This window comes from Ictalurus punctatus, chromosome 3 (genome assembly GCF_001660625.3).
Source record: "Ictalurus punctatus breed USDA103 chromosome 3, Coco_2.0, whole genome shotgun sequence".
NCBI classification, from domain to species: Eukaryota; Metazoa; Chordata; class Actinopteri; order Siluriformes; family Ictaluridae; genus Ictalurus; species Ictalurus punctatus.
In genome coordinates, this window is record NC_030418.2 from 32,598,368 (window position 1) to 32,623,209 (window position 24,842).

General features: G+C 42.1%; 1 protein-coding gene across 3 annotated transcripts in view; it reads right to left on the reverse strand.

The window, feature by feature from the left end:
• The window catches only part of nr3c2 (nuclear receptor subfamily 3, group C, member 2), a 120,495-nt gene extending 96,107 nt beyond the window's left edge, over positions 1-24,388 (reverse strand). Inside the window, exons 1-2 of one of the 3 annotated variants that reach the window (XM_017464001.3) lie at positions 23,901-24,388; positions 19,408-21,205 (exon numbers count right to left, since the gene is read on the reverse strand). In XM_017464001.3, coding sequence (XP_017319490.1) covers positions 19,408-21,185 — 1,778 coding nt within the window. In that variant the 5' untranslated portion in view covers positions 21,186-21,205; positions 23,901-24,388. Of the gene's footprint in view, positions 1-19,407; positions 21,206-22,554; positions 22,882-23,198; positions 23,645-23,900 lie in introns of those variants that run through there. The other 2 variants (XM_047153850.2, XM_017464000.3) reach the window with 2 other exon arrangements.
• Between the last annotated feature and the right edge of the window lie 454 nt (positions 24,389-24,842).

Sequence of the window (24,842 nt, forward strand, 5' to 3'; positions counted from 1 at the left end):
AAAAGGAAAAAAAAAAAGAGATCCCTCTCCTCACAAGTTCCTGTTCTCTCCCTCTCGCTGGCCGTTCCTGGCATGTTGGATCGTGGTGAGCCACTGGTGCGATCTCTTTAGGGGAAACACCTCTAGTTGACACGATACCTTTTGTTTTTTTTGTTTTGTTTTTTTTGCTTCATGAAGAGAAATGAACATCTGGCTCCCACCGTCGACGATGCCACAACTGCATTCATGCATGTCTAATAAACCCACAAAAAAAAACTTTCCAAAATTTAAAGGCATGACAAAGACAGGACAGGCCCTCGTCATATTTTTAGCTGTTAAAGATTTGCTTTATTTAGGCGCCGCTTTGTAAGATAAGCAAGCAGAGCTTGGAATTAACAGCATCCTGTCATCCGAGTGAGTATTAAAAAAAGAGCTAGGAATGATGAAAGTTTCTTGCTTGGCACGATTTTGTTGAACAACAACAGAAGAAATGTAATTAGTAATAATGATTTTTGGTAGCAGCTGTCTAATATCTCTTATACAAGGGTTTGGATTCAAAAAGCATACTGTGGTTTATTACGTACTGTGATTGTAATGAACTTATTAAAAGGTCTATAGCGATTTATGACTGCTGTAGGCAAGACGCGATGGTTCCAGTGGGTTCTAAGTGCATCATTTCTGGTTGGCAAATCATAAATATTCAAATATGGCCCAGTGTAGTGTGTGGGAGAAATTTGCAAAACATCAGGAAAATGAAGCTGCCACCACTACAGACAACTTGAATAACAACTCCATTGTAGGAAATGAATTCTGTCAGCCAGCTACTCCAGTATGTGAGGAATAAAACATGACGGCACGTTCTGCTGTAGGATGTCATGTGGTGCGACCCGACGTGGAATGACTGTTACTACCTGCAAGTTGATTATTTTCCACAGCACACTCCTGAACTGCTTTACTGATCCTATAGCACACCAATCTACTACCAATTAATTACCTTTTTTAAATTAATTTATTTATTTATTTATTAACAAACACAATTAGAGCTGCGACTGACGATTATTCTCATAATCGATTGGTCGGACGATCATTTCCAATCCCCGATTAGTAGGATGGAGGGCAAACTTTCAGGTTAGTAAAAAACAAATGTGTTCCATTTGAGACGATATTACCTTTCTAAAATTCATACACTAGACCAGTGGTTCTCAAACTTCTGTGAGCTCTGGACCCCGAGCATATTTCGGACAATCCAAATGGACCCCTATATACCCCTATATATATTTCTATATACGGTGCTTTATTTTATTAATACTTAACATGAATAATATTAACATTAAAATCGAATCAAAACATTTCAAGATTTTATTTTATTTTTTACATTTTATTGTTGGTGTGACATTTAATTTGACTCTCTGAATGATCCTTTGTTTATTTTATCCGTCAGTGCGGCACTTGCACTTGTCTACCGCTCGTAGATTTTGGCAAATTATCATTTAATTTGTAAATAAATTAAAAATAAACTCCATCAATGAACGATCGTCAGCTCAGCTAACGTGATATTTGCGAATAACCAAATTGATTCATTTTGTCTTTAATTGATTTATTCATTTTCATATGGTTCATTTACTGGTGATTCAATTACGTGATTCATTTACGTATGATTCATTTACATGTGATTCATTTTCATGAGATTCATATTCATGAGATCCATATTCAAGTGATATATTTTCATGTGGTTCATTTACGTATGCCAAATTGAATCATTTTAAAACAACTCATTTGAATATGTTTTGATACACTTAACAATATATATATATATATATATATATATATATATATATATATATATATATATATATATATATATATATATATATACTATTTAAACATTTTTAAAACTTTCCTAGAGAACCCCTGCAATTACACCACTGACCACTAGGGGTCCGCGGACCCTGGTTGAGAAACACTGCACTAGACGGTAGTGCGTAGCGTATAGTGTAAGTGTATATTACGTCATTTGGGACGCAACTTTAGTATTTACTCTTCGAAGCGTGTTTTCGGAACAGAAGTAACGTAATGAGTAAATGTACCACACGCAGACCAACTAATCGATAATGAGATTCGTTGACAACGATTTTCATAGTTGATTATTATCGATTTTATCGATTAATTGTTGCAGCTCTAATCACAGTGTTGTCATTTTTTATCATTTATAGCTGTGCAACATCTGTGAAACAAAGCAAGCTCACCGCTTTACAGTATAGCAGCTGTAAACAGTTGTTCCCTGACTAGCATCTCTTCATTGCTCTCATTGATGTCAATTTTTCTATTCCTAAAAACATTTAGGTATAACTCCCAACTGCTGTGAGCGGTTAAGACATTACAAACTGATTGGAAATAAAGGGTACTACACTGTAATAACTGTAGCACACTTCTGTCCTGCTTGTGTTGATAGCAGATGCGTGTTGCTGATTTAACCACATGCCATTCTTATACTATGTGGTAATGTTTCTCTGAGGCAGATGAAACTTTCCGTGGAATACACGGTGACATTTTTTGGCCTCGACGCAGGCCCCGTTCACAGTTCACAGCCTGTACTCGCCAATTAGGAACCAGCCACTGGAACAAGGGCCTCCGTCCAAAATGGTATGCACAGCCGGCTGAGGATGGGAGCTTCATGACAGCCTTTAACACTCTTGCCCTTGTTTTTTTGAAAGGGCGTCCGTGAGTCATGTGAGAAGAGATTCACATGTTCTGATGGGTGCGTGTGCATGTGTGGGTGGGTGTGTATAATGAATGGACTGAGTGGGCGTTGGATGGGATATCAAGTTCACACTGGGGACAAAACCAGAGTGGAGGGACGGACGGACCTCAACCAGTCCTCTGACATCGACAGAGCCCAGCCTACTCCATCAGTGCCAATGTGTCTCCACCTTTCCCATTTCCTATAAATCGCATTTTCCAAACCCTTCCTGACTGAGGTCATTGGCGGCGTCAGATTCCCACACGTCCAAAAGATGCAAGTGTGGTTGAACCGCTGCACCTGAAAAACATTGACAGAAGCCGTGGGAAGACCTCCTTGTTCTAGTCCACCTGAAAGTGCCAAGCACAGCTCAGAAACATGTGCCATGTGCAGCATACTGGCAACATCCCAAACGTTATTTCTGGAGTGTAAAGACATTAGCAGCAACGCTGACTTATAGCATCACTAAAGTGGGTTAATGGCCAGGCTGACTATGTCACGGTAGCACTGTTTCACACTTTTTAGGGGACCTAAAAAGTCATTAGGGTAGATTTAAGTAAAGCATCACCCTTGCTGAACAATCAGACACAAACAGGGTCAGATAGATTGCGCAGTCATTACGACACAGATGACCCCAATGTTTCCTGATCTGGTCCACTTTTTTTTTTCTGGCTAGATCAGGCAAGAATCGAGCTTTCCGGTTCTCTGTAGTGTTTACACGAATGAGCTTGCTGGCTTCGCAAGCTCTACTGGAGCTATTCGTGTCAGCCATAATGTAACAAATTAGCGCACCAGATGTAAGCTTGAGCTATGCCTGAAGCATGGATTAAACGCTCATTTGCATTAGTAAGATTTATGCGGTGTGAAGGTTTATTGCATTTAGTCCTCTATCTCAGCTGAGCGGTTATTCATTTTTCAAAATAGCGTTCTTTTTTGGGGGATTTTTATCCCATCTAATCACGATGCTGCTCACGTTAGAGTCACAGAGCAACTAAACACAATCCTGAGGAATTCACAAACTACCCTCTAACGCAACCATGAAGTCAGAGATGCCCATAAATGGCTAGTGTCACTCTGATTGACAGGAGAGAGAGTATCGCCATCGCTCCCAGCCCAAGCACTATGCCTCGGATGGCTATGGCATCACTTGGATTCAAATTGACCATAACGGTATGATAGGGCTAATGCTTTTCTGTTGCACCACTCGGGAACCTTTCTAACATGAAACATGCCTGAGAGACTTAACGTTCGCTGATCTCGTGATTTTATATCTTCCGAGACACGTATTTCTGTAGTGGCTTTGCAGGCCATTTCCTATTTTCCACTAGGAAGCTGTCACTCGTGGTCAAAAGGTCAGCTCCGGTTTTAATGCCGTTTAGAGACTTGCAAATGTGGTCAATTACTCAGAACCTGTCTCTTCCTTTCTGTTTTTCTTTCCAGTCTTACCTCAGCCAAAGGAGAATTTCTATCTAGAACTGGAAGTGCAGAAGTTGCTGCCTGATAGTTTCAGACCAAACAAAACCCCGTGCGTCTTTCTCTCACACGCTCTCTCTCTTTCCTAGGCTATTTATCTCACTCGAAATGAATCTGTTACTCTACCTACCCCCAGTGTGGCTCAGAAATCCTTAGGAGAACGAGTAGCAGACGGTAAAGAACAGATGAGGTATGTCCGAGCCGAAGTACTCTCACGGCTACGTATCTGGTAGACAGAACAATGCAGCACAGCTTTGGCTTCCCACGGTTCATGGAAAGCAATGTCTGTAACTGGTCAGGGTTGCGGTTGATCAGGAGCCTCTCCCAGGAACACCTGGCGCAAGTCTGGAATGGGACACCAGTCCATGACGGGGCAATACACACACACACACACGTACACACACATGCAGAACTTAGATAGCCATATAACAGCAACGTTTTGAAAGGTTGGAGGATTGTACCAGGAGGATGACCACAGGGACACCTGGAGAACATACATATCTCCATATAGACAGCAGCCCAAGCTTGAACCCTTGACCCCAAAACTTCTCAAAAGAGAACCCAACACTACCTGTTGCAGCCTCTTTATTGTTCGAATTAATCTTTACTTACGTAATCTGGGTCTATTTAGTGCTTCCGTAAGTTTGTTCTAACTGGTCAATATTTCTTTACTCTTGCTTGACAAAGGTTTAAATGAGGTCAAAGTGGCCTGGTTATACACAACAAGCCTAGAGTTTGATGAATCAAATCCCACCAATCGGACATCTTGTTCATATCACCATCGCAACCGTTGACATACAGTGGAATCTGAGACGCATCAGAGATGCTATTTTTTCCCCCGGCGGTACTCCGACTAAATCTCCTTCCCACAATTTTTCAGAATTTGTTGGATTACGTGTGTGGAGGATGACAACAACAAACGATGTAGTCCCTTGCTCAAGGTTTTTCACTTCAGGTCCATGTTTTACGTGTACACTGCCACCCGGTGTACGGATGTCTAGGTCCAGAGCAACTCCTACATCTGTGCATTTAAACAATGGAGCCAGCCTACTTGATAGTCTAGCTAAAAATAACTTTTTTTTTTTTTTTTAAAGTTGCATCCATTTGCATTTCAATGCCTTCTTCGCTTTGTATATCTCTGCACACCACAACAATGCCTTTCCCCGCCATTGTGAAGGAAGGAAGCACTGTGACCGATCGCGTTATTCAACATCCGGCTTTCACGGACAACACGGACGACATCTGACCTCACGTAAAGAACGTATCGACCCCTGCTGAAAACGGTCTCACTTCCGGAGACGGCTAAAACCACAAAGCTGTCCTCAGTCCGAAATCCACTCACTGCATTTGCATCCCATTCACAGCTGTTACTCCACACTGTTTTCATGCTCGTGGCAACCTCACACCGGTGTCCTGCTAGCATTTCCTTTTCGGCTTCTTCTCTTTGAGGCTCCTCTTCGACATGTAAACATGATATGGTATCTTCGCTGCGACGCGCCGTCCGACACCTGTTTATGTATATTTTCACCTGCTGGTTCAGTGAGATGTTAGCTCACACTCTAGATCATGGCCAGCACTGATTTATGACCTCGGTGCCCTATATCCTAGATATGGCAAGATGAACAAGCATGTTAACATTTTCTTCACTTTAATGGCCTGACAAGTGTGTCCCTTGCTGTTATATGAGAACGGGGGTCGGGACACGCACGGCTCACTTTCTAGGTCACATTCAGTGTTGCAGCATCGGCCACTACGTGACTAAACTGGGAGTTTAGCTTGCATGTGTGCATTTGTGCATGTGCATGCGTGTAAAACGCGCTGGCGAAGTTCGCTCGATTTCCGTTCCCCCCTCCCCCCATTGTTTAATTGAGATATACTGAGCCTGACCTACTTTCCCAACAACCCATGCGGAACAATTACATTTTTTTTTTTTTTCATTTTTTTTTTTTCGAGAGCCTTCATTAACGGCCGTCGTTTCCGACCTCGTGGGTGAGTTTGCTTATCCGAGCCTCATCCGCAGACAAAGTAAATTACGTTTCGCGGGAAGGCGGGGAAAGAAAGAAAGAAAGAAAAAAAAGCATTTCGTCGCGAACGCTTAAGAAAACCTGCAATTAAACATGAATGATTGAGCTACGCTTTGGTTGTGCATTCACGCAGGGACGGCCGTCGTGACTGTCAAGCTTCCTTTTTCTTTTAACTCTAGCTGACATGGCCTCATCACACACGTCTATAAATCTGGGTGAACAACAGACAAACAGACCTGCTACTGGGTTTATTGAACTGGTGTTATGTAATAATGCATTATGTAATACTAATGCCAGACTGAGATTCTAGCATGTTTCCCCGAGGAAAAACTTTTCAGCTAGCTAATAGGTGAGAAGTGCAGCCTGCGTGCGAGACAGGCAGCGCATGCACCGAGGCGAGCAATTCTTCTTGTGCCTCGCAGAAACCTGGCGCAGCTTCACCGAAGGAGAGTTCAAATCAGGACAGCCATTCTGAGCGCAGAATCCCTAGTGTGCAGGAACTACACTTTATTAGCGTGCCAACCCGGTGCTGTTTCTGTGAGTTTCTGTCTGTGCACGCATGCGCGTTGTTTACCGAGAGAACGTAACATCGTTAGTCTGAGGGTAATAATTTAAGGCAAGAACCATTTTTCACAGGTGCACTCGATTTCCATAACAGGCAACGCTTGCTCGTCTGACATGAGTTTGTACCCTCTAGTATAATATCATAATTAACAATGATGATACCCTGCTATTTATACTTGTATTTCAGGTTGAATGCCAAATAGCGAGCCTGACAAAAAGGATTAGTGTATCTGTGGTGTTGTGTAACTTTGTTTTTTTGGGTTTTTTTTTTTTATACTCGTCTATCGCTGTCGTCACTAAAAGGGGCTTTCTGCTGCGAAAACAAACATGCTGCAATTCGCTCATCAGCTGGCGTTCCTCAAATAGTACTTTCCCAGCTTGTAAATCTTCCCTCGCCTGACGCTGCGGGACGTTTTGATCTCGCCATGACAAACTCAACTCAGCCCACATGCTTAACGCAGTCGCTCTGAGATTGATGAGTTTGGCCCGGGAAAAGCATTTGATGATGACGACGGTAACGGAGCGTCGTCTACACCAAACGGGATGCAGTCGTACGCCGTCACTACGGCGATGGCTTGGATGAGGGGGTGGTTGAGAAATTCTATCCACATAGTGGTCTGACACCGTATATGTCATCCGGAGAGTCACTAATTGCTGCCATCTCTTAATGGGTACCACCTGATATCTCAGTTAGTACACTCTTTTATGTTTTTATTTATTTATTTATTTGCATTATCATCACTATGTTTTCACTCGGTGAGAATACGACGTTTTAACTTTATAATTATTGAAGAATGCCGGAATCTTGTTTGAGAAGTTATTTATAACTAATAAAATGGACTCAGGGGTTTAAACTACATCATTTGGATCTCAGTAACTGAATCTATTCATTAGTGTGTGTGTGTGTGTGTGTGTGTGTGTGGTATGTGCTAGATGTACAAGCCCAGCCCGTAACCATCATGTACTGGGGCAGCTTTCGCAAGGTTGGGATTTAATTGGATATTAGCATCCTGCCGTGTCTGTATTAATCAAATCAATGCCGTCCATTAATTTTGTAGAAGAACATACAATTAAGTGGTGATTAGTGGTCTCACAGGGATATGCCCTTTCATCTGACTGAGGAACATTGAAACTTGGCCCGGTTCCAGTGCAAACTGTTCCCTTCCCTCCTGCCCCGCTGCTTCCTCAGCACTGTTTCCTCACACTGGGGCGGCTCTCGCCTGGAGAGCAGAACCCGTTCTGGCTCATGAAGCCCACAGTGCTACGCGATGCACACAATGCATACAGAACCGTGTGCGTCAGAGCCGAGTGCACAGCTCACAGCTGCAGTATTTCGAAGAACTATTTATATAGACCGATACATTATAGCCATTTATAGACTTCGATGCCATGCATCAAAGTCTATAAATATGCAATACGTACAAAATCCGAATTTGTGCATTCGGTCGGCTATAAAAAATGAACAGGGTGTCATAGACTTTTCCAAACAAGCCGGCTTTCCATTTTTACATGGTTTTAAAAAGGATTATTTGCTCGAGAACGCGTAATGCGGTGCCAATTTAGTTCCACTGCGACCAAAGATGCCTGATCCTGGTCCATTATCTGCACGAGCCTGGGTCGCACCGACTGACGACGTAAACATCTTTCCCATCCATTTTCCATATCACGTATCCTATCCATATCACAGTCGCACACACATTCACAAACTGCGAACAATTTGGAAATGCCAATCAACGCATGTCCTTGGAGGAAACCGGAGTACCCCGAGGAAACCCCCAAAGCACGGGGGGACTCCATGTACACAGGGTAGGATTTGATCCCCCTGCCCTGGAGGTGTGAGGCAAAGTGCTAACCACTAATACCTACCATACCCACCATTTCTTCTTATCGCAGCGGCTCGATAAGAGGATGATCTGACATCAGAAATCTGTTATGAAATCCGAGCAAGATTTTATTGGGTGCGCTTGAGCAAGAAAAACAATGAAATATGTTAGGACAGAAGGTACATGCTAATTGAGTCAATGGCAGTGGTCCATAAGTGACATTACTTTGCTCTAATCCCTCCTGCATCCTCCCCTTTGTGTAAGGGTCGAAGCAGAAGCCACTGTTCTGAAATCTGATGGACTGAACAGCAAAAATTTCCCTACACTCGGACCAGTTTTACGTCTGCAGTTACAGTTCATCCATTCGTCCAATTTCCATAGCGCTTATCCTACACAGGGTCGCGGGGAGCCTATCCCAGGGAGCATCGGGCACAAGGCGGGGTACACCCTGGACAGGGTGCCAATCCGTCGCAGGGCACAATCACCTACGCACCCACGCATACACTACGGACACTTTGGACATGCCAGTCAGCCTACCATGCATGTCTTTGGACTGGAGGAGGAAACCGGAGTACCCGGAGGAAACCCCCGCAGCACGGGGAGAACATACAAACTCCACAGGGCAGCGGCGGGAATCGAACTCCCAACCCACGAGGCAAACGCTAGGTGTTCTGCCTAGGCCCATGTTTTGTTCACCTTACTGATTAGGTACCGATTACTCAAAGGGTGGTAGCTAACAGAATATAATAATGTACAGTGATAAAAAATATATATATATTATCAGTGTCTAGCTAGTGTCTATTTTTTCTTAATATGTTTAACCACAAAATGGCCGCGTGTTCTGCTAGCAGGAGATTTATATGATGCCTTTACACTGCAATTTATTTCACTTTTAACCTACACACCACATGCTTGTTGAATCTACTTGTCTGACAGGCAACTATGATTAAAAAAAACTAATAGCCCAGACATGAAATCTTGCTTGTCCTGGATGTACGGGCAACTTAATTGTCCACCCTTGGCAATAGTTTTAGTTGCCTTATTCCTTTTAGTAACATTTGAATGTTGTTTTTTTGACCTCCATTTACAAATAAACTTCCCAGATGCTGCAGCAATAAAAGTGAAGCCTTGGAGCAAAGTGTCTATCAGTTTGTCCTTTTAATAATGATCGTTTAAAAGGGCTCTTCGAAGCAATTGTTTTTCAGCACTTCAACGTGGAATAGCCGCACAAATATCTGCCTAGAGCATTCAAACTCCCCTGCGTGCACTTCACCGAAGAGCACCAGATATCAGATATTACTTGTTACAAGGTGGGGTTTAAAAAAAAACAGTGCACGGACGGGGTATTTCGATGTATTTAGATATACTGTTTCATACAAGTCTTTCTCAAACAGCTGAAACGGATTCGTTTCAGTATTAAATCATGTGTTTTTTGGAGAGCAGGTACCAACTGAGAAGGAACTGCATTTGAATAAGTGATTAAATAAAACAATACTTGGACGCCGGATTAGATGTGGACTTTCTAATCCTCTGAGGTTATAGTTCTGTGATATTTATCATAAGGTTGTGAGGTTAAATCCCAGGACTGTAAGACAGCCACTGCTGGACTATTAACCTTTAACTGCACAGCGCTGTCCATTGTATTCCACCTCACTTTCGCTAAAATCATTTCCAAAATGAATAAATGTAAATTCAGACGTGGCCGGAGCGGCGGTACGATCAAATTTGACAAACTTGTGTTGAAATTTTGCGAGACTTTTCAGTGGCTCAAGGCGTCTGAGTCCGTTTGTTTAAATGATTCTTTCAGATTCCTTCACTGATTCACCGAGAAAACTAGTTATCATTATTTTATAACGTACTTTATTCGTCCATGATTAGAATAAGGATTATTTCTCACACCATGCCCGACACAGAATACTCTTGCACCACTCTGAAACACTGAAACTATCCAGGACTCAATGAAGTCACTGATTCGTTGAAGGATTCACTGAGTCAATGAATCTTTGCAACAGAATCTGAACGAATCCCGGTCACGACCGAAACGATTCACTGAATCGGGTTGCAAATATTATTTGACAGATATTTAAAAGATAAGGTAATATAAAGTAAATCTACGTAAAATCTAAGTCTATGTCAATGCTGGTACCGATATTTCTATCAAAACGAGTAACGTACTTCGGATTGATCGATCGGGGACCTCGTGGAGCATGCTATTTAGCTCAGGTTTCAAAAGACGCCATGAAAAGCAAGCAAACGTGTGCTAGGTTCGCTCTTTAAAATATCAGCTATTTAACTGAAAAGTAAGTGTATTAGCTAGCTAATTCAGTTGGCTAATACACAATTCAAAGCTCCTGAGTCCTTGTGAGTAAATGCATCAGTAGTTCATTTCCAGCAGATTCGAGTTTATTTCTTTTTCCGGCTTGTTTTTTAATAGAAACGCCGTTACTTCCTAAAGTAGCCGGCGTACGAGGAAATCATTCCGTATCATTTTCAAAACGAGATACGAATTCCTTTCGGTATACAGACATAAACGCTCGACTTCTTTCTCCCGGCACCGTGTCCGAGTCGTTCGCAAGAATATGACGTTATGGCGTTCGGATTCGGGGACGTGTCCGTAGATTCCACACTATGTTACGGTATTTTATTCGGTTACTTGTATCGTAGGACGACGCTGTAATTCTACCTTCCGATCTGTTTACAAAATTCAGTTTTACAGTCTACTTTGCTTCGATGAATCATAAAATACAGCCAGATCCATGTCATGTCATCTCAACGTACACTGGGCTTATGTCACGATGAGTATGGGTTCAAATATGACACTGGTGCATCGGTTGGAACTGTCTCTTTAAGTAGTTAACAAGGTTCATGTCCGGTATTAGCTGACTTCCTCTTCAAAGGTGTCATCAAAATGAACTGTAGGTTACACATCACATCCTGAATGCCCAATAAAACCGAACAATGAAAACTTGCCAAGGCAGACAGGAAGGAGATTTCAAACGGGAAGAAAGATTACAATTCAAAGGTAACATTACATGAAGCTGTTGTTTAATGTCGCAAAGGAATCTTATTATCAGGATCTAAGTAAGAACAGTGGAGGGAAAGGAGAGTTGATGACAATAACGTACATATTTTCACCCTGAAGCAGAGCGTAGGCTGGATATAATCAGGCCTAATAATCAGACTTGTTACATGCTAATTAGATTTGATTGACTGATTGATTAGGAAAGGAATTCAAAGCTTTTTATTATTATTTCTGTTGATAAAGTAGGTTTTTTTTTTTTTTTTTTTTTCCATCCACACTCCTCGGAAAAGCACTTAAAAAAATACGTTTTGAATAAAAGCTTTCTCTTGTTAACCTGATCACTGAAAATAAGGCCGATGCATATTCGTTGTGGATTCCAAACTAATTGCCTGCCGTTGCTCTTGAAAGTGCCATACTCACTCAATAAAGCAAAAACGCAAAGAAAGAAAAGCTCTTTACACGTGAGCGCTTGACGAGACTAAAAACGTGTTTGTGCTTCTCTATAGGAAGTCACGTACAGTAAATATCTGCAATATTAGACAAGCTGTAGCTTGTGCTGCATTGCTAATCTAATGATGTAAACACACACACACACACACACACTCCCACCCTTTCCACCAAACACATTTACAAGTGTCTATTTTTATTTGCAAATCGTTAAAAAAAAAAAAAAAAATCTAGTTCCAAGGTGAGGTAACTAGTGCTTGTTTAAAGACGAACAAACCTCACTTGGAATCAACTTGTGGAACAATAAACGAAACGATTAAATGCATGACTGCTCTCCTCCCGCACTCCGTTATCTCTCTCCATCTCCCTGTACCTCACTCTGCCTCACTCTCTCTCTCTCTCTCTCTCTCTGTCCCTGCCTGACCCTGTTTCCCCCCCCTGAGCTATTACATAACTTGTGGCTGATTCTGTAATGGCCAGTGTGTACATGTGGATATCAGAGATCTGTATATGCAACAAAAGGCTTCTGTGAAACATCAAATGGCGGCTGAGTAGGGGATGTGGGAGGAGATTAGGGAAGAAAGGGGTCAAATCAGGAGAGATCTGCTGAACTGTATTGTCGGTTTGTATTTTTAAATTCGGAGGAGGAGAGCGCTGAAGGGTGTTGTGAGCGAGAAAAAGCGAGCGTTCGGACGAAAGACGAACACAAAGAGACCGCTAACAGGAGGACGCGATGCGAACCCGAATTCATCCATTAGGCAGTCTACGATGTTATGTCCGACATTTTACGAGTTCCACGAGGCATCATTCGAAAGCATTTCAGAAATATGTCCAAGAAGTATATTCAATGCAGCAACATAATATTCATCAACAAGTGGAGTATTGATTTCGTTCTACCCAACTGCGCTGCTGAATACTCGATTCTCATTGGTCAGAAGTTGTTTATTTCTGTGCGGTTATATCAATGCGCTCGCCGTAATACGCTATGGTTTCTATAATAACGGGTGACACTCCACATGAATGGATTAAAAACGTGTGTGATCGATATGCTGGCAATTATGGAAGGATGTCCTGTAAGTAAACACGCCATTACCTATGGCATAATTGCAGCACCATTTTGCTCAAGAGATAGTTCTTTCGATTTGGCTTCCTAAAGGAGGGGTTCTACTCGAATCCCTGTTTGATAGGGTAACCCTTTGTTGTAACAGAACCTTCTGGAGAACTTTTGTTGGAGAAAATAACGACTGTAGCAGACTTGAGTACAGGTCAAATACAGCATGGCCCTGTAACCTGTTGATTAAATGTATATTTACAATGACCATATTTGGCCTTTTTTTTTTTATTCATATCGTTAAACCAAATGTGTCAAAATGCTGCACACTTTTAGAGAAACCATAGTGTGTGTGACCATAGTGTTATAATGTTCCCTGTTTCCAGATAGAACTTTATAATACTAAAGTCATGAAATCTGGAAAGCTTAAAGGGTTGTCCTCAATCAGTACGTTTACATGGACAACAATAATTCAATATGAACCCGATTAAGACGATACTCTGATTAAGAAACTAGCATGTAAACAGCAATTTTTTATTACCTTAATCTGATTATTACCTTAATCCGATTACCTTAATCCGTCATACCCGAAGTAAACACAAATGGAGTTAAGATGTGTTGCGTATTCCTGTTTTAGTCACATTATCGAGGTGTATTACAGACATGTACACACCTTAATCACACTGTTAACTATTAGTTTTCACCGCATTTTGTGACAGGACACGTACACACACGGCAGCGCTCAACCGTCTGACGGCAAACAACAGAGCACGACTACGTCCCAAACCGTGTACTTGCCTACTATAGGCCTATAGTAGACAAAATACATGTATATCAGCTACTATACAGTAGGTAAGTACGCGGTTTGGGACGCAGCCCACGGCTTCAAGCGGTCGTCTATTTGCACGTACAGCGCGACAAATAATTAAGCGCCCTTGAAGCTTTCGTAAAAATTTTGAATGAAAACACCCAAAAGTGTATACGGTCCCATAACGAAGACGAACTGTATGCCAATACGTGAAATTCTGGAGGGACGTCGGACGGCGTGACGTGGGGACGTAACGACGTGTGCTGTTAATCGATCTCTGTTCTATAACAAGTAAAACAGGAACATGAAAGGAATATTCTAAAAGTGACTCATGTAAACACCTTCATCAGAATATCGCCTTAGTCAGAATAAGGTCAATAATTAGATTACTGCTGTCCGTGTAAACGTAGTCTATGATTCTATGCAGAACCCTAGAACAGTGTGTTTCCCTTTCAAAATGGTTCCGAGTAAAATCCCCAGAGAAACCATTAACAATCTAAAAACCAACACCCTTGAGGAAACCTTTCTAAGAAGTCTATAGAAGGCTTAACCCTTCTAAGAATGAGGACATGCTCTTGGCAATAAATACATCCGATGTCAGGAAGCATTGTCTGGTGCTTTCCACATCAACACAACCCTGACTCAACTGACTCCCACACTGGTAGTCTTACCCTCTGTATCTCGCCTTAGGCTTTTGGCCTCCGTGTACACCGACTTGTCGTCTCTATATGGATTCAAATTAACATGAAACAATGGCAGATAGGAACACTTCGACATTGTGCTCAGATATGGAGCAGAAGCTGTTTTTCTAATTGAAGAAGTTGGTGCTTTTACAAAGAACTTAAACAATCCCTGGAAGTTAACTCGAGCTACTCAGATTCCATGCAGAACCCTTGAACAGGGTGTTCGCCTCATCAAAAACCATTTCAAGTAACACCTCTGAGAAACCGTTAAGCATTCAAAACCCACACCTTTCTACTAAAGATACGGACATGCTCTTGGTAACAAATGCGTCCAATGTCCAATGCCTGGCACTTTCCACACCTTACACCACTAGGAGCCTGTTTCCCAGCTGACTCCCACACTCCCAACGTCTTACCCTTAGGCTTCTGACCTCCATCTATGGTGACACTTATATTCAATTTAACATGAAACAGCACTTGATAAGAATGTTTCTACATCATGGTCAGATATGCAGCTGAAGCGGATTATTAAGGAAGTTGATGCCATTATGAAGGAACAATCTTTGGTGTTTGAATGGAAATAACTGGTGCTACTAGCTAGAGCTACAGCTAGACTACTATCTGTGTAGCCAATATGAGGACTATGATTATTAGTTACACTATATGGTCAAACATATGTGGATGGACACCTGACCTTCATACCCATATGAGGTTCTTCCCCAAACTGTTGCCACAAAGCTGGAAGCACAAAATTGTCTAGAACGTTTTTTTTTACCACATCATTTAGATTTCCATTCACTGACACTGAAGGGCCCAAACATGTTTCATCACGATAATGCCACTGTGCACAAAGCGAGCTCCATGAAGACATGGTTTGTTAAGGTTGATGTGGAAAGCCTCGAGCGGCGGAGGCCTGAACAAGGCCTTCTCACTTGACATCAGTGCCTGACATTACTAATGATCTTGTGGCTGAATGAGCACAAATCCAAATCCCCACAGAGACCTTCCAGAATCTTGTGGAAAGCCTTCCCAAAAAAGTTGAGGCTAAGGCAAGGGAACAAATGCATGTTCATATGACCTCTGGTTAAAATATTAAAAATATTACAAACGTATAAACATATTAATCATTCATTAAATAATGCAACCTCTTGGTATTGCAAGGCTGTTTAAAATGCAATTTCTTGAACCAAACCATGCCAATAGGAAATCAATGGAAGGTCATTTTTCTGCCATCTCTAACTCTAAAAGCACCTTGGGAATTGATCAAATAACCACCATTTTGAACCACTCTGAAAAATAGGTCAAATGTTTTGATGTTTAACATTGAAGTATTCCTTTAAACCACAGGAATTTCTGAATCGATGCCACAGCACTAGCCCCAGCACTAGTCCAACCCTCATTCCTATTCCAACAATTTGCATGGTTAAAGTAGTTACACATGGCCAGGCTTTATCAGCTGTAGTCTTTTGGCAGTCCTGAAGTGTTGTTTGAAGGCCCTTCACGTGCCTACTGCAGCCATTCGGGATTGGATACTTAATACTGATTTGGGATCAGCTACACTGACCTACATTTTGCTCTTAGTCAAGCAGAAGCTTGAGAAGCTGCACAAAATGAACACAAAACTGGCATCAGACCAGAATAGGACAAAGTAGCAATATCTATGAAGATTCAAACCATAAACACGGTGCTTATCTCTGGTTTTACTCTGTAATACCTTTTCGACTGGTATATTTTGCCACATTGTGGTGGTTATTGACTTAAACTCTGTAAGGTCATGCGACCATCGAATTCATTATATTCTACACTCTGGGGCTAATTATTCTCATTGTTAGTGGTTTGAGTGTAAGCCAATATATTTTGTTTTTATCACACGTCAGCAATATTTCTTCCCCTCAAAGGTGCTTCAGACTTGCTCAGCAAAACCAGGGTTGTTTAGGGAAAAGGGGAAACCAAGGTCATTGCAAAGACCTCATCTGAATGGGTTCACATCATATACATGACTCCTTTACTCTACTGTTATAAAGTCGGTGGGTTAAGCCATCTGAGTAGCACTGGGACAGCTATGTCATTCATCTTCAGGAAGCACTTCATCCTGCTCAGGGTCGCAGTGGATACTGGGGACACGGCGCGTGAGACGGGAATACACCCTGGATGGGACATCAGTTCATCACAGGGCACCATGCATGCACACATTTACAAACTCATTCACAACTAGAGGCAACGTATAGCTGACAAGCCACCTATTATCGTGGTTTTGGGAGAAAATTGGAGAACCCAGACGAAACACCCGTACAAGTTGTGTTCAAAGTGGGGACCTTAGAGCTGTGAGGCCTGGCACAGCTATGTAAATGCAATACTTCACTGACGTAGCAGTGCAAAAGTTTAGTTTCACTCTTAATTTATACAAATATGACACAATGTAACTTTGACACTTCACGTATGAAAGGTACAAAAGGTATCAACAAGGAAATAATGTTGTTTTTTTCTGAGGGTGTATTCAAGCTAACAAACATTTTGTTTTATGACCCAGTGACTTCCCAGTGACTTTTATGGCCAGCTGAACTTTAGAAATACTTTCATGCTACTATTTTATTTTTAGACAGCTTTGATAGGCTCACATTTTAAACAAACGCCTTGCTAACTGTTTTTTTTTTGTTTTTTTTTAAGCACTTGAGCTAGCAGGCTAGTTTAAATGCACAATCGCATTAAAGAGGAACACATTCCAAAAGTCTCTAAAACCCATCACATGTTCAGTCTTAGTCCTTGGTTAGCCTTGCAGGCAGAAACACTGAAAGTCCAGGTTTGTGTTTGTGCCTGAGCTGCAATCTGCTATTTCGACACTGATTAATGCCATTTGAAATGTAGCTGACACCTTGACTACCGAAAGTCGACGAACCATCACGATGTATAATCAGTTCACGATCTTCATTTGTGCGAAATATATGTTTTATGATTAAATTCTGAATTGAAAACGTCCTGGTTTCCTACATTACCTACAGCGCTGTTTGACTAGCAGCTGATAGCGGTGCCAGAAGGATTTAGCCCTCATTTCATCTCTACCTAAAGAGACTGATGCAGCGGCACTTTACTCTGTTCAGCTCTCTCACCTCCTCATTTGTACACTCCGCTCAAGCAGATCAACTTTCATGCTAATGCCATCGGGAACGTTATCATGGATTGCTAACTAGCCAAATCTCTAGCATAATCAACTGTGTTGTATTGCTGTTGCATTCTGGGAGTTATTCTTCAGTCCAGTGTTTGCACCAACATCTAAACTATTTCAATGTTGTATTCCTCATTATTAATATGTTCTTGAACATATGCTGGTAAATGGTAGGAAGAAAAGGAGCTCCTTCGAAGTGGTTTTTAGAAGTTATTCTTAAAACATGACCGTTATCCCTTATGTCTGAGATGACTTTTTTTCCTCCTATTAAATACCATTATAACTGCCCTAGCAATAACAATGGCCCTCTGTGACATCAGTGCACCACACACCCACTACCTTCTCACAGGAATAATGAAAATACAGAACTGACCAACAGATTAGCACTAAAATCTCTAAACCCGTCACAAATATTTCAAAATAAACATGGGTTTTCTGGGTGGAGTTTTGCTTTAAGTACAAGACTACTCTTCAAACCTTACCCAGATTGCCAGGAATTAGACACCAGTACTGTTCATATAGAAGTTTATAGCATTGGCTAGGATTTCCTGCTATTTGCAAGCTCGCAAAAAAAAAAAAAAAATTATGCAACCAGGTGTGTTCTGCCCATATGTTTATAACTCCAATAATCAGCAGATATTGTATCAGGTCAGCTTAATGCAGAAAACAGTGCAGCCTCGGTCTGAAACTGGCATGCAGTACCTTATCTTTGTTTCAGTGTAAATAAAGCCTGGAGTCCCAAATGAAAGCTTCTTCGCAGCTGCGCTATTTTGTTTTATTTTCCTGGATTCTCGTCCAACGTTTCATAACCACTGACCTCTGAAGTTGGATTAACATCTGTGCCAGTATAAGAGGTGTGTAGCGTTAAGCTTCCACTGAAGTTTGTTGACACACACATTTAACTTGTTCCCTCCCCTTCATTGTTTGTTTTTATTAGGTCACTCCACCCTGACTGTTTATGCCATTGTCCCCGTACAGTATAAAAAAAAAAAAACCCATGCCGGCCAATGTTAATTATTTACAATGTAGATACATACTAGCAGAACCCCATAAACCCCTAAAGGAAGTCGTTTCCATGGCACAGGGTTTCTGGGGAAAAAAAATTCCTGATAACAGCAGACTGAATGCATTTTGGTGCACAAATGGAAAACAGATAAGAAACCAAACTTTGTCTCGTCATTTATATTTACAACCCATGTGTCCCAGATGACATCGAATTATAGTGTTTAATGACGAGCCAGTGAATCAACCTGCCTCGTGCTTATCAATAGTTTAGTCATACTTAAGGTGTTATACTGAGAGGAATGAGAAATCTGATCCCAGCTCAAATCTACTGTAACACTGCCATTCCTCTAAGTAATTTTCACATGAAGTTTGTTGTGACTTCTTTCCGTTCATTCAGTTGAAACCTATTGCATAATCCCAAAGATATTTCATTACTGTAATGCCACGATGAATCAGTCATGCCAATTTAGAATGGTTTGCACTTGTCAGGTGTCAGAAAATTACCGTATGAACTATTTCGCAATCGATAACATTACCTTAAAAACTTAACTGAAATTTTACGTAGCTTGTTTGCCAGCAAGAAGTGGTTAAAAAAAAATAGTCACAAATTGTGACTTCCTCCTACCTTGTCATGGTGTCAGAGATGCAGCCTGGGGCTGGGTAGCCCTCCCCGCAGGCAGACAGTTGAGCCTGAGACAGGCCTGGGCGTGTTTTCCATGTCTCCATTAGTGCTGTAACTGGAGAAATTAGATTCAACAAGGAGTTTGTCTGGTCCCGCATGTCATGCCGCGAAAACGACATTGTTCCTTGCGCTCCGATCTGGTAATGAAATGAATGTCCACCTGAATTAACACCAACAATAGCTGATGTGGGCACATTATTATTCTCTTGGTAATAGCTGCCGTCATTGGTCTCCTGTTTAATCCCCTTGGGCATGTCATTGTTTGGAAACACACCAAACTCATAGTTGCCATTAAAAGAAGAAATGGGAGGTCCCAGGATCCCAGAGAGACTGTATTCATCAATATTATCCCTCAAGGATAAGTATGTCGTCTCTGAAGCCGGGAAGAGTCCCATAGGCTGCTGTGGTTCCCCATAGTGTGCATTCGTGCAAGTCGCTTCCCTATTGGGCTCAGTCTTAATATGAGATGGAAATGGGGAAGGTTGCACATTGTCATTGCTGTTACCCAGACACATACTCCTGTAATCAGTGTCTGGCTCATTTTTGATGTACTTCACCATCCCCATGGAGTCCAGGCCAACATTGAATATTTCACCATCCAAGTTCTCTACTTTGGGGAACTTGAAGCCTTTAAAGTCATGCTCTTGGCCATCGGGGCTGTGCATGTCATTCTGAACCAAGCCAAGGCTGCTGGGAGGGCTTGACACAGAAAAGGTCCTGGAGGGGTTCCTTGGACTGGACATGGCCATGGAACCAACTGTGGGTGGACTAGACCCAGAAGGCCTCAAGTTGCCACCGCTTCCTGTTGGACTGGACACGGATGACCTCATGTTGGTGCTGCAGGACGGCGGTGTCCTCACGCTTCCCATGCTCTGGGGGCTTGAGATGGGTGACTTGACGTTAAAGGGACTTGCTAGTGGTGGAGTACCCATAGTGCTGGACTCTGCTGGGCTGCAAGTGCTTGAGTTGACACGGTGAGTCGGTACCAGGCTTGAACCAACTGGACCCAGACTGGCTGGACTGCCTAGGGAAGGGTGGCTAGTGCCAAAGTAGGTGGGACTGGTGGTAGAAGTCACAATGTTGTTTCCACTTGGGCTGGAAATGCTGCTGGAGTCTTCAGCAGGGCTAGACAGAACTGTGGCCAAGGCGGAAGGTGTTTGCACAGCGCCTACACCACACTCACCAAGACTACCGTTCGGTAACTGGGACATGGGTGGGAATGATGTTGGAGGAGCTTTCGTGTTGGGGCTCCTAGTAGTCCCTGACTGATTGTCCTCAATCCCTCTGCCACACAAATGGTACAGTTTTATGGGGCTGCCCTGGCATCTGGCAGGTGGTCCCTGCTGGCCAAAGGCAAACTCAGCCTCCCTGGCAGCATTCATATACAATCCCATAGACTCAGCAACAGTTTTGGAGAGCTCTTTAGAGTCTTCTGGCTTGCGGCCGTGGAGGGAGCTGTTATATGCAGCGAAGCGGAGCTGTTGGTCAGGAGTGAGGTGGGGCATTGGCATCTCAGCCTTCTTTCCTCCACTTTCCTCGCACTTTGGTGCCGGGACACTGGATGCACTACTCGCATTTACAATGTCCATCAGGACATCACTGTTCATCAGCGCTCTCTCCTCCTCTGTCGTGCAGCACTGCTCCATAGATCCTGGCATCTGGGCCCATCTGTTTTCTCTGTCTGTACCTTTGTAAATACTTTGGTATCTTTTGGACTCCATGCCTGGATCATTTGATAAACCTGGTGGGTTTTAGAAAGGTGAAGAAGAGGTAATCACTTTTGGAGTCAGTGACATCCTTTTTTTTTATATGTATGTGTATATATATATATATATATAAACAAAATATACAGTTTAAGGCCTAGTAAAATATCCTTTGAAAGAAACATCAGTTTTCAAATAGTTATTATAACCAGCTGAGTGGGGGGAAAAATAAATAGGTTTAAAGCATTCTGGGTCGTTCCTATTTCATTACATTGGCTGAAATACAGTATGACCAAAGTTTGACCAACTGGTCTGTAAAAGTCCATTGCATGAACTCTTTCTGAACTATAATCTACACCAAAACAACAATATTATGTACAGTTAGTCACATACAGATCAGATCCTGAGCATAAACATCAGGGCATAAATATAATAGCCTGAAACGCTGTTTCTGTGTCATACTGGAATGTACATATACTTTATGCCCTGAATGCGTGTTATCTTGACAGACATGCTGTACGGGAACACGTTACAAATCGCAAAACAAACTGCTTAAATTCAGGCTGTCATCACACCTGTGATGCGTCATCGAACTTGGCAACAAAAGATTGAAGCGAGTCAGTTAATCACTTAATTAGATCAGTACAGTGTGTCGCAAACGTGCCCCAATCTGAGCATATGATACCGTGTGATGTCATATTGAAAACGGAAAATATCGTGCATGCCTATGCAAAATAATACGCACCTCTGAGCATTCTAGAGCAGGAGGTTCTCAGACGTTTAACTGTAAAAAGCATACCATGGGGCCCTTCTGAACACAATCTAACTATTTAAATACTGCCATATAAGTCATAAAGCGTTTCACTCCTGAACTTTCCGACAACAGAACACATCGTGACGTCTGACCCGGCATCATTTGTAGATTTATTCGTTTTTGAGGTTTGGCTTCGATACTCATTTGCGCCAGTAGTGGCTCAGTGGTTAATGATTTGGGCTACTGATTGGAAGGTTTAGATCAAATCAAGGTTCTTCTAAGATGTTGGGTGTTTGAACGAGGCCCTCAAACCCTTAACCATCTAAATGTATCCCGTCTTGTCAAATAAATAAATAGTTCAATGTAATTTAAGTGGCAAGCCAAACTAGCTAATAACTAAAAGGAATCAATAATAAATTTGATAATGGTGGGTTAGGATTTCCGTAAACAACAACAAAGGGGGGGGGGGGGGGGGACACCCTTGTCTATGCTCCCCAGACCCCACTCTGAGACCTACTGTTCTTACACCATGTATGAATCATGGAATATTAAGAAGCTATATTTTATGCAAAGTTTTATGCAAAGTTAAAAAAGAATAAAAGTCAATGCAAACTTTTTTTTTTTTTAACTTACAATTTAACTCCACCACTGCTCCAAACAAAGGCACGACTGAAGGCTTCATGCTCGATCTAGACACAAATAAGCTTTCAAAGCGCGATCAGACTTCTACCCGAGACTCTAACGCCGTTCATCGTGAGCGCAACAAAACGCACGAGCGCGCGCGCAAAAAAAAAAAAAAATTTAATTAAAAAAAAAAACAAAAAAAAAACACGTTTTTGTTTTTCTTTTTGCGCAACAGTGGCGTGCACGAGCTCAGTCTATCCACATGGGTTTAAAACAGCTGCTGCATGAAGAAGAAGAAGGAAAAAAGTGCCGTCCAAAGCCATAGGAGGAAAAAAAAAAAAAAAAACATTTTCTGAAAAGTCTCTGCATGCACACAAGCACGCGCTTTTAAAGCTCTGTAGTACATACAGCTGGGGGGGGGGGGGGGGGGGGGGACTTTTTTCTTGAAAAAATTATTAGTATTATTATTTATTATTTTTTTTGCATACGGACTGAACAACACACACACACACACACACACATACAAACACAGCAGAACTTTCTCTCTCTCTCTCTCTCACGCGCGCACGCACACAGTGATAGTCTCGCCACTCCGTTATTTATTAACTGATATATCAACTGGAGATTATTTCTAGAAACTAAAAACTACAAACTTTTCCTCAAACGTTTATCAGTTCGGTCCGAGCGCAGCGCTCAGATCTTCGTCCATCCAGCACAATCAGGACAGTGACGCAGTTCTTTATACTCCAAACGCGTTTAACCAGACAGCCCGAAAATCAGCACGAGGACCCCGCGCGCGACTTCTTCTGCCTCGTCATATCTATAAGCGTTGCCTCTGCGCTCGAGCTCACGCGTCACACCGCGGCCAAACGAGCGTAGAGATCAGCGGTGTCATCGAGTCGCGGTTAGAGCTGCACATCTCTATATGTCGAAATCTCCAGTTAGAACTCTAGACATGGATGCATTTTTTTTTTTTTTTGTGGCCATTTCGAGTTGCGCAAAAATAATCCCTGAACTATTTTCACGTTCGGTTTATTGATCTGTTGTCTCGTTATGATGATGATGATGATGATGATTGCTTTTGTTATATCACTTTAAAGTGACGTAAAACACGTTGCTCTCATAACAAGACAAGTTGCAAACTTCAGATGATCCCCCCCCCCCCCCCCCCCCCACTACATTATATAAGCTATTGGGTTTAGGTTACTAGGCAATGCATTGGATTTTGAAACAGGGGTTTATATAGTCTATGCACTACTGTATAGAAGATTGCACATTCACACAGGAATATTTTGATAACTGATGCTGATCTCATGTTAATCTGTTTTTATATAGGAGAGTGATGTTGACCTTACCTTAACTACGACATCCAGATTTATCACGGGTCTCCGTTGCTGTGCAACCGGTAATCCAATAAAAACAGAGACAGTGAGTGAGTGAGTGTGAGAGAGAAGCACACCGAAACGAAACAGATCTATCTTTCTTTATGCTTTGAAGTCCGTGTGTGTGTGTGTGTGTGTGTGTCCGGTGTTGTTTGCGGTCGCCGCGCACTCTCTCTACTTCCAGTTCTGACAGCTCGCGCGCGCGTTAAATCCCCAAACGACAAGCGCGCGCCGGTCCGATTAAAAAAAAAAAAAAGACTACTGTTTACTTATAATTATAATAATTATTATTAAAAAAAATTTTGGAAGGTCAACACTTTTCACGTTCCGTGCACATGGATACAAAAGGAAGCGAAGAAGGAGATGAAGAAGACGACTGACAAGCTGGGGGAAAGAAAAACCGAGCGCAGAACTGCACAGGACTCGCGCGGACTTGCTGAGCGCCGACGTCATAGCCGGGCGCGCGCGCGTCCACTGGACGGGCCCGCCTACCTGCCGCGCGCGCCAGAGAGAGGGAGGGAGGGAGGGAGGAAGGAAGTGCGCACGCGCGCCCGAGAGAAGTAGGGCATGCTAGTTTTTTTCAGTGAAACTGTACACAACTAATATATATATATATATATATATATATATATATATATATATATATATATATATATATATATATATATATATATATGTAATATTCTTTTCTCTCTCTCTCTTTCCCTCTCTCTAGTGCCACCAATTTGAATGGTCAAGCACTGTTCCATGAGTGTTTATATTTCTTATATCCTATTGCTTATATGAGACCTTAAACCGTGGTCCTGACTCTCTGTGGTCATTAAAAATCCCAGGACACTTATCCTAAAGAGTAGGGGTATAACCCCAGGGTATAACCCCTGGTGAAATTCCCCCATTGGCCCTTCTCTATCATGG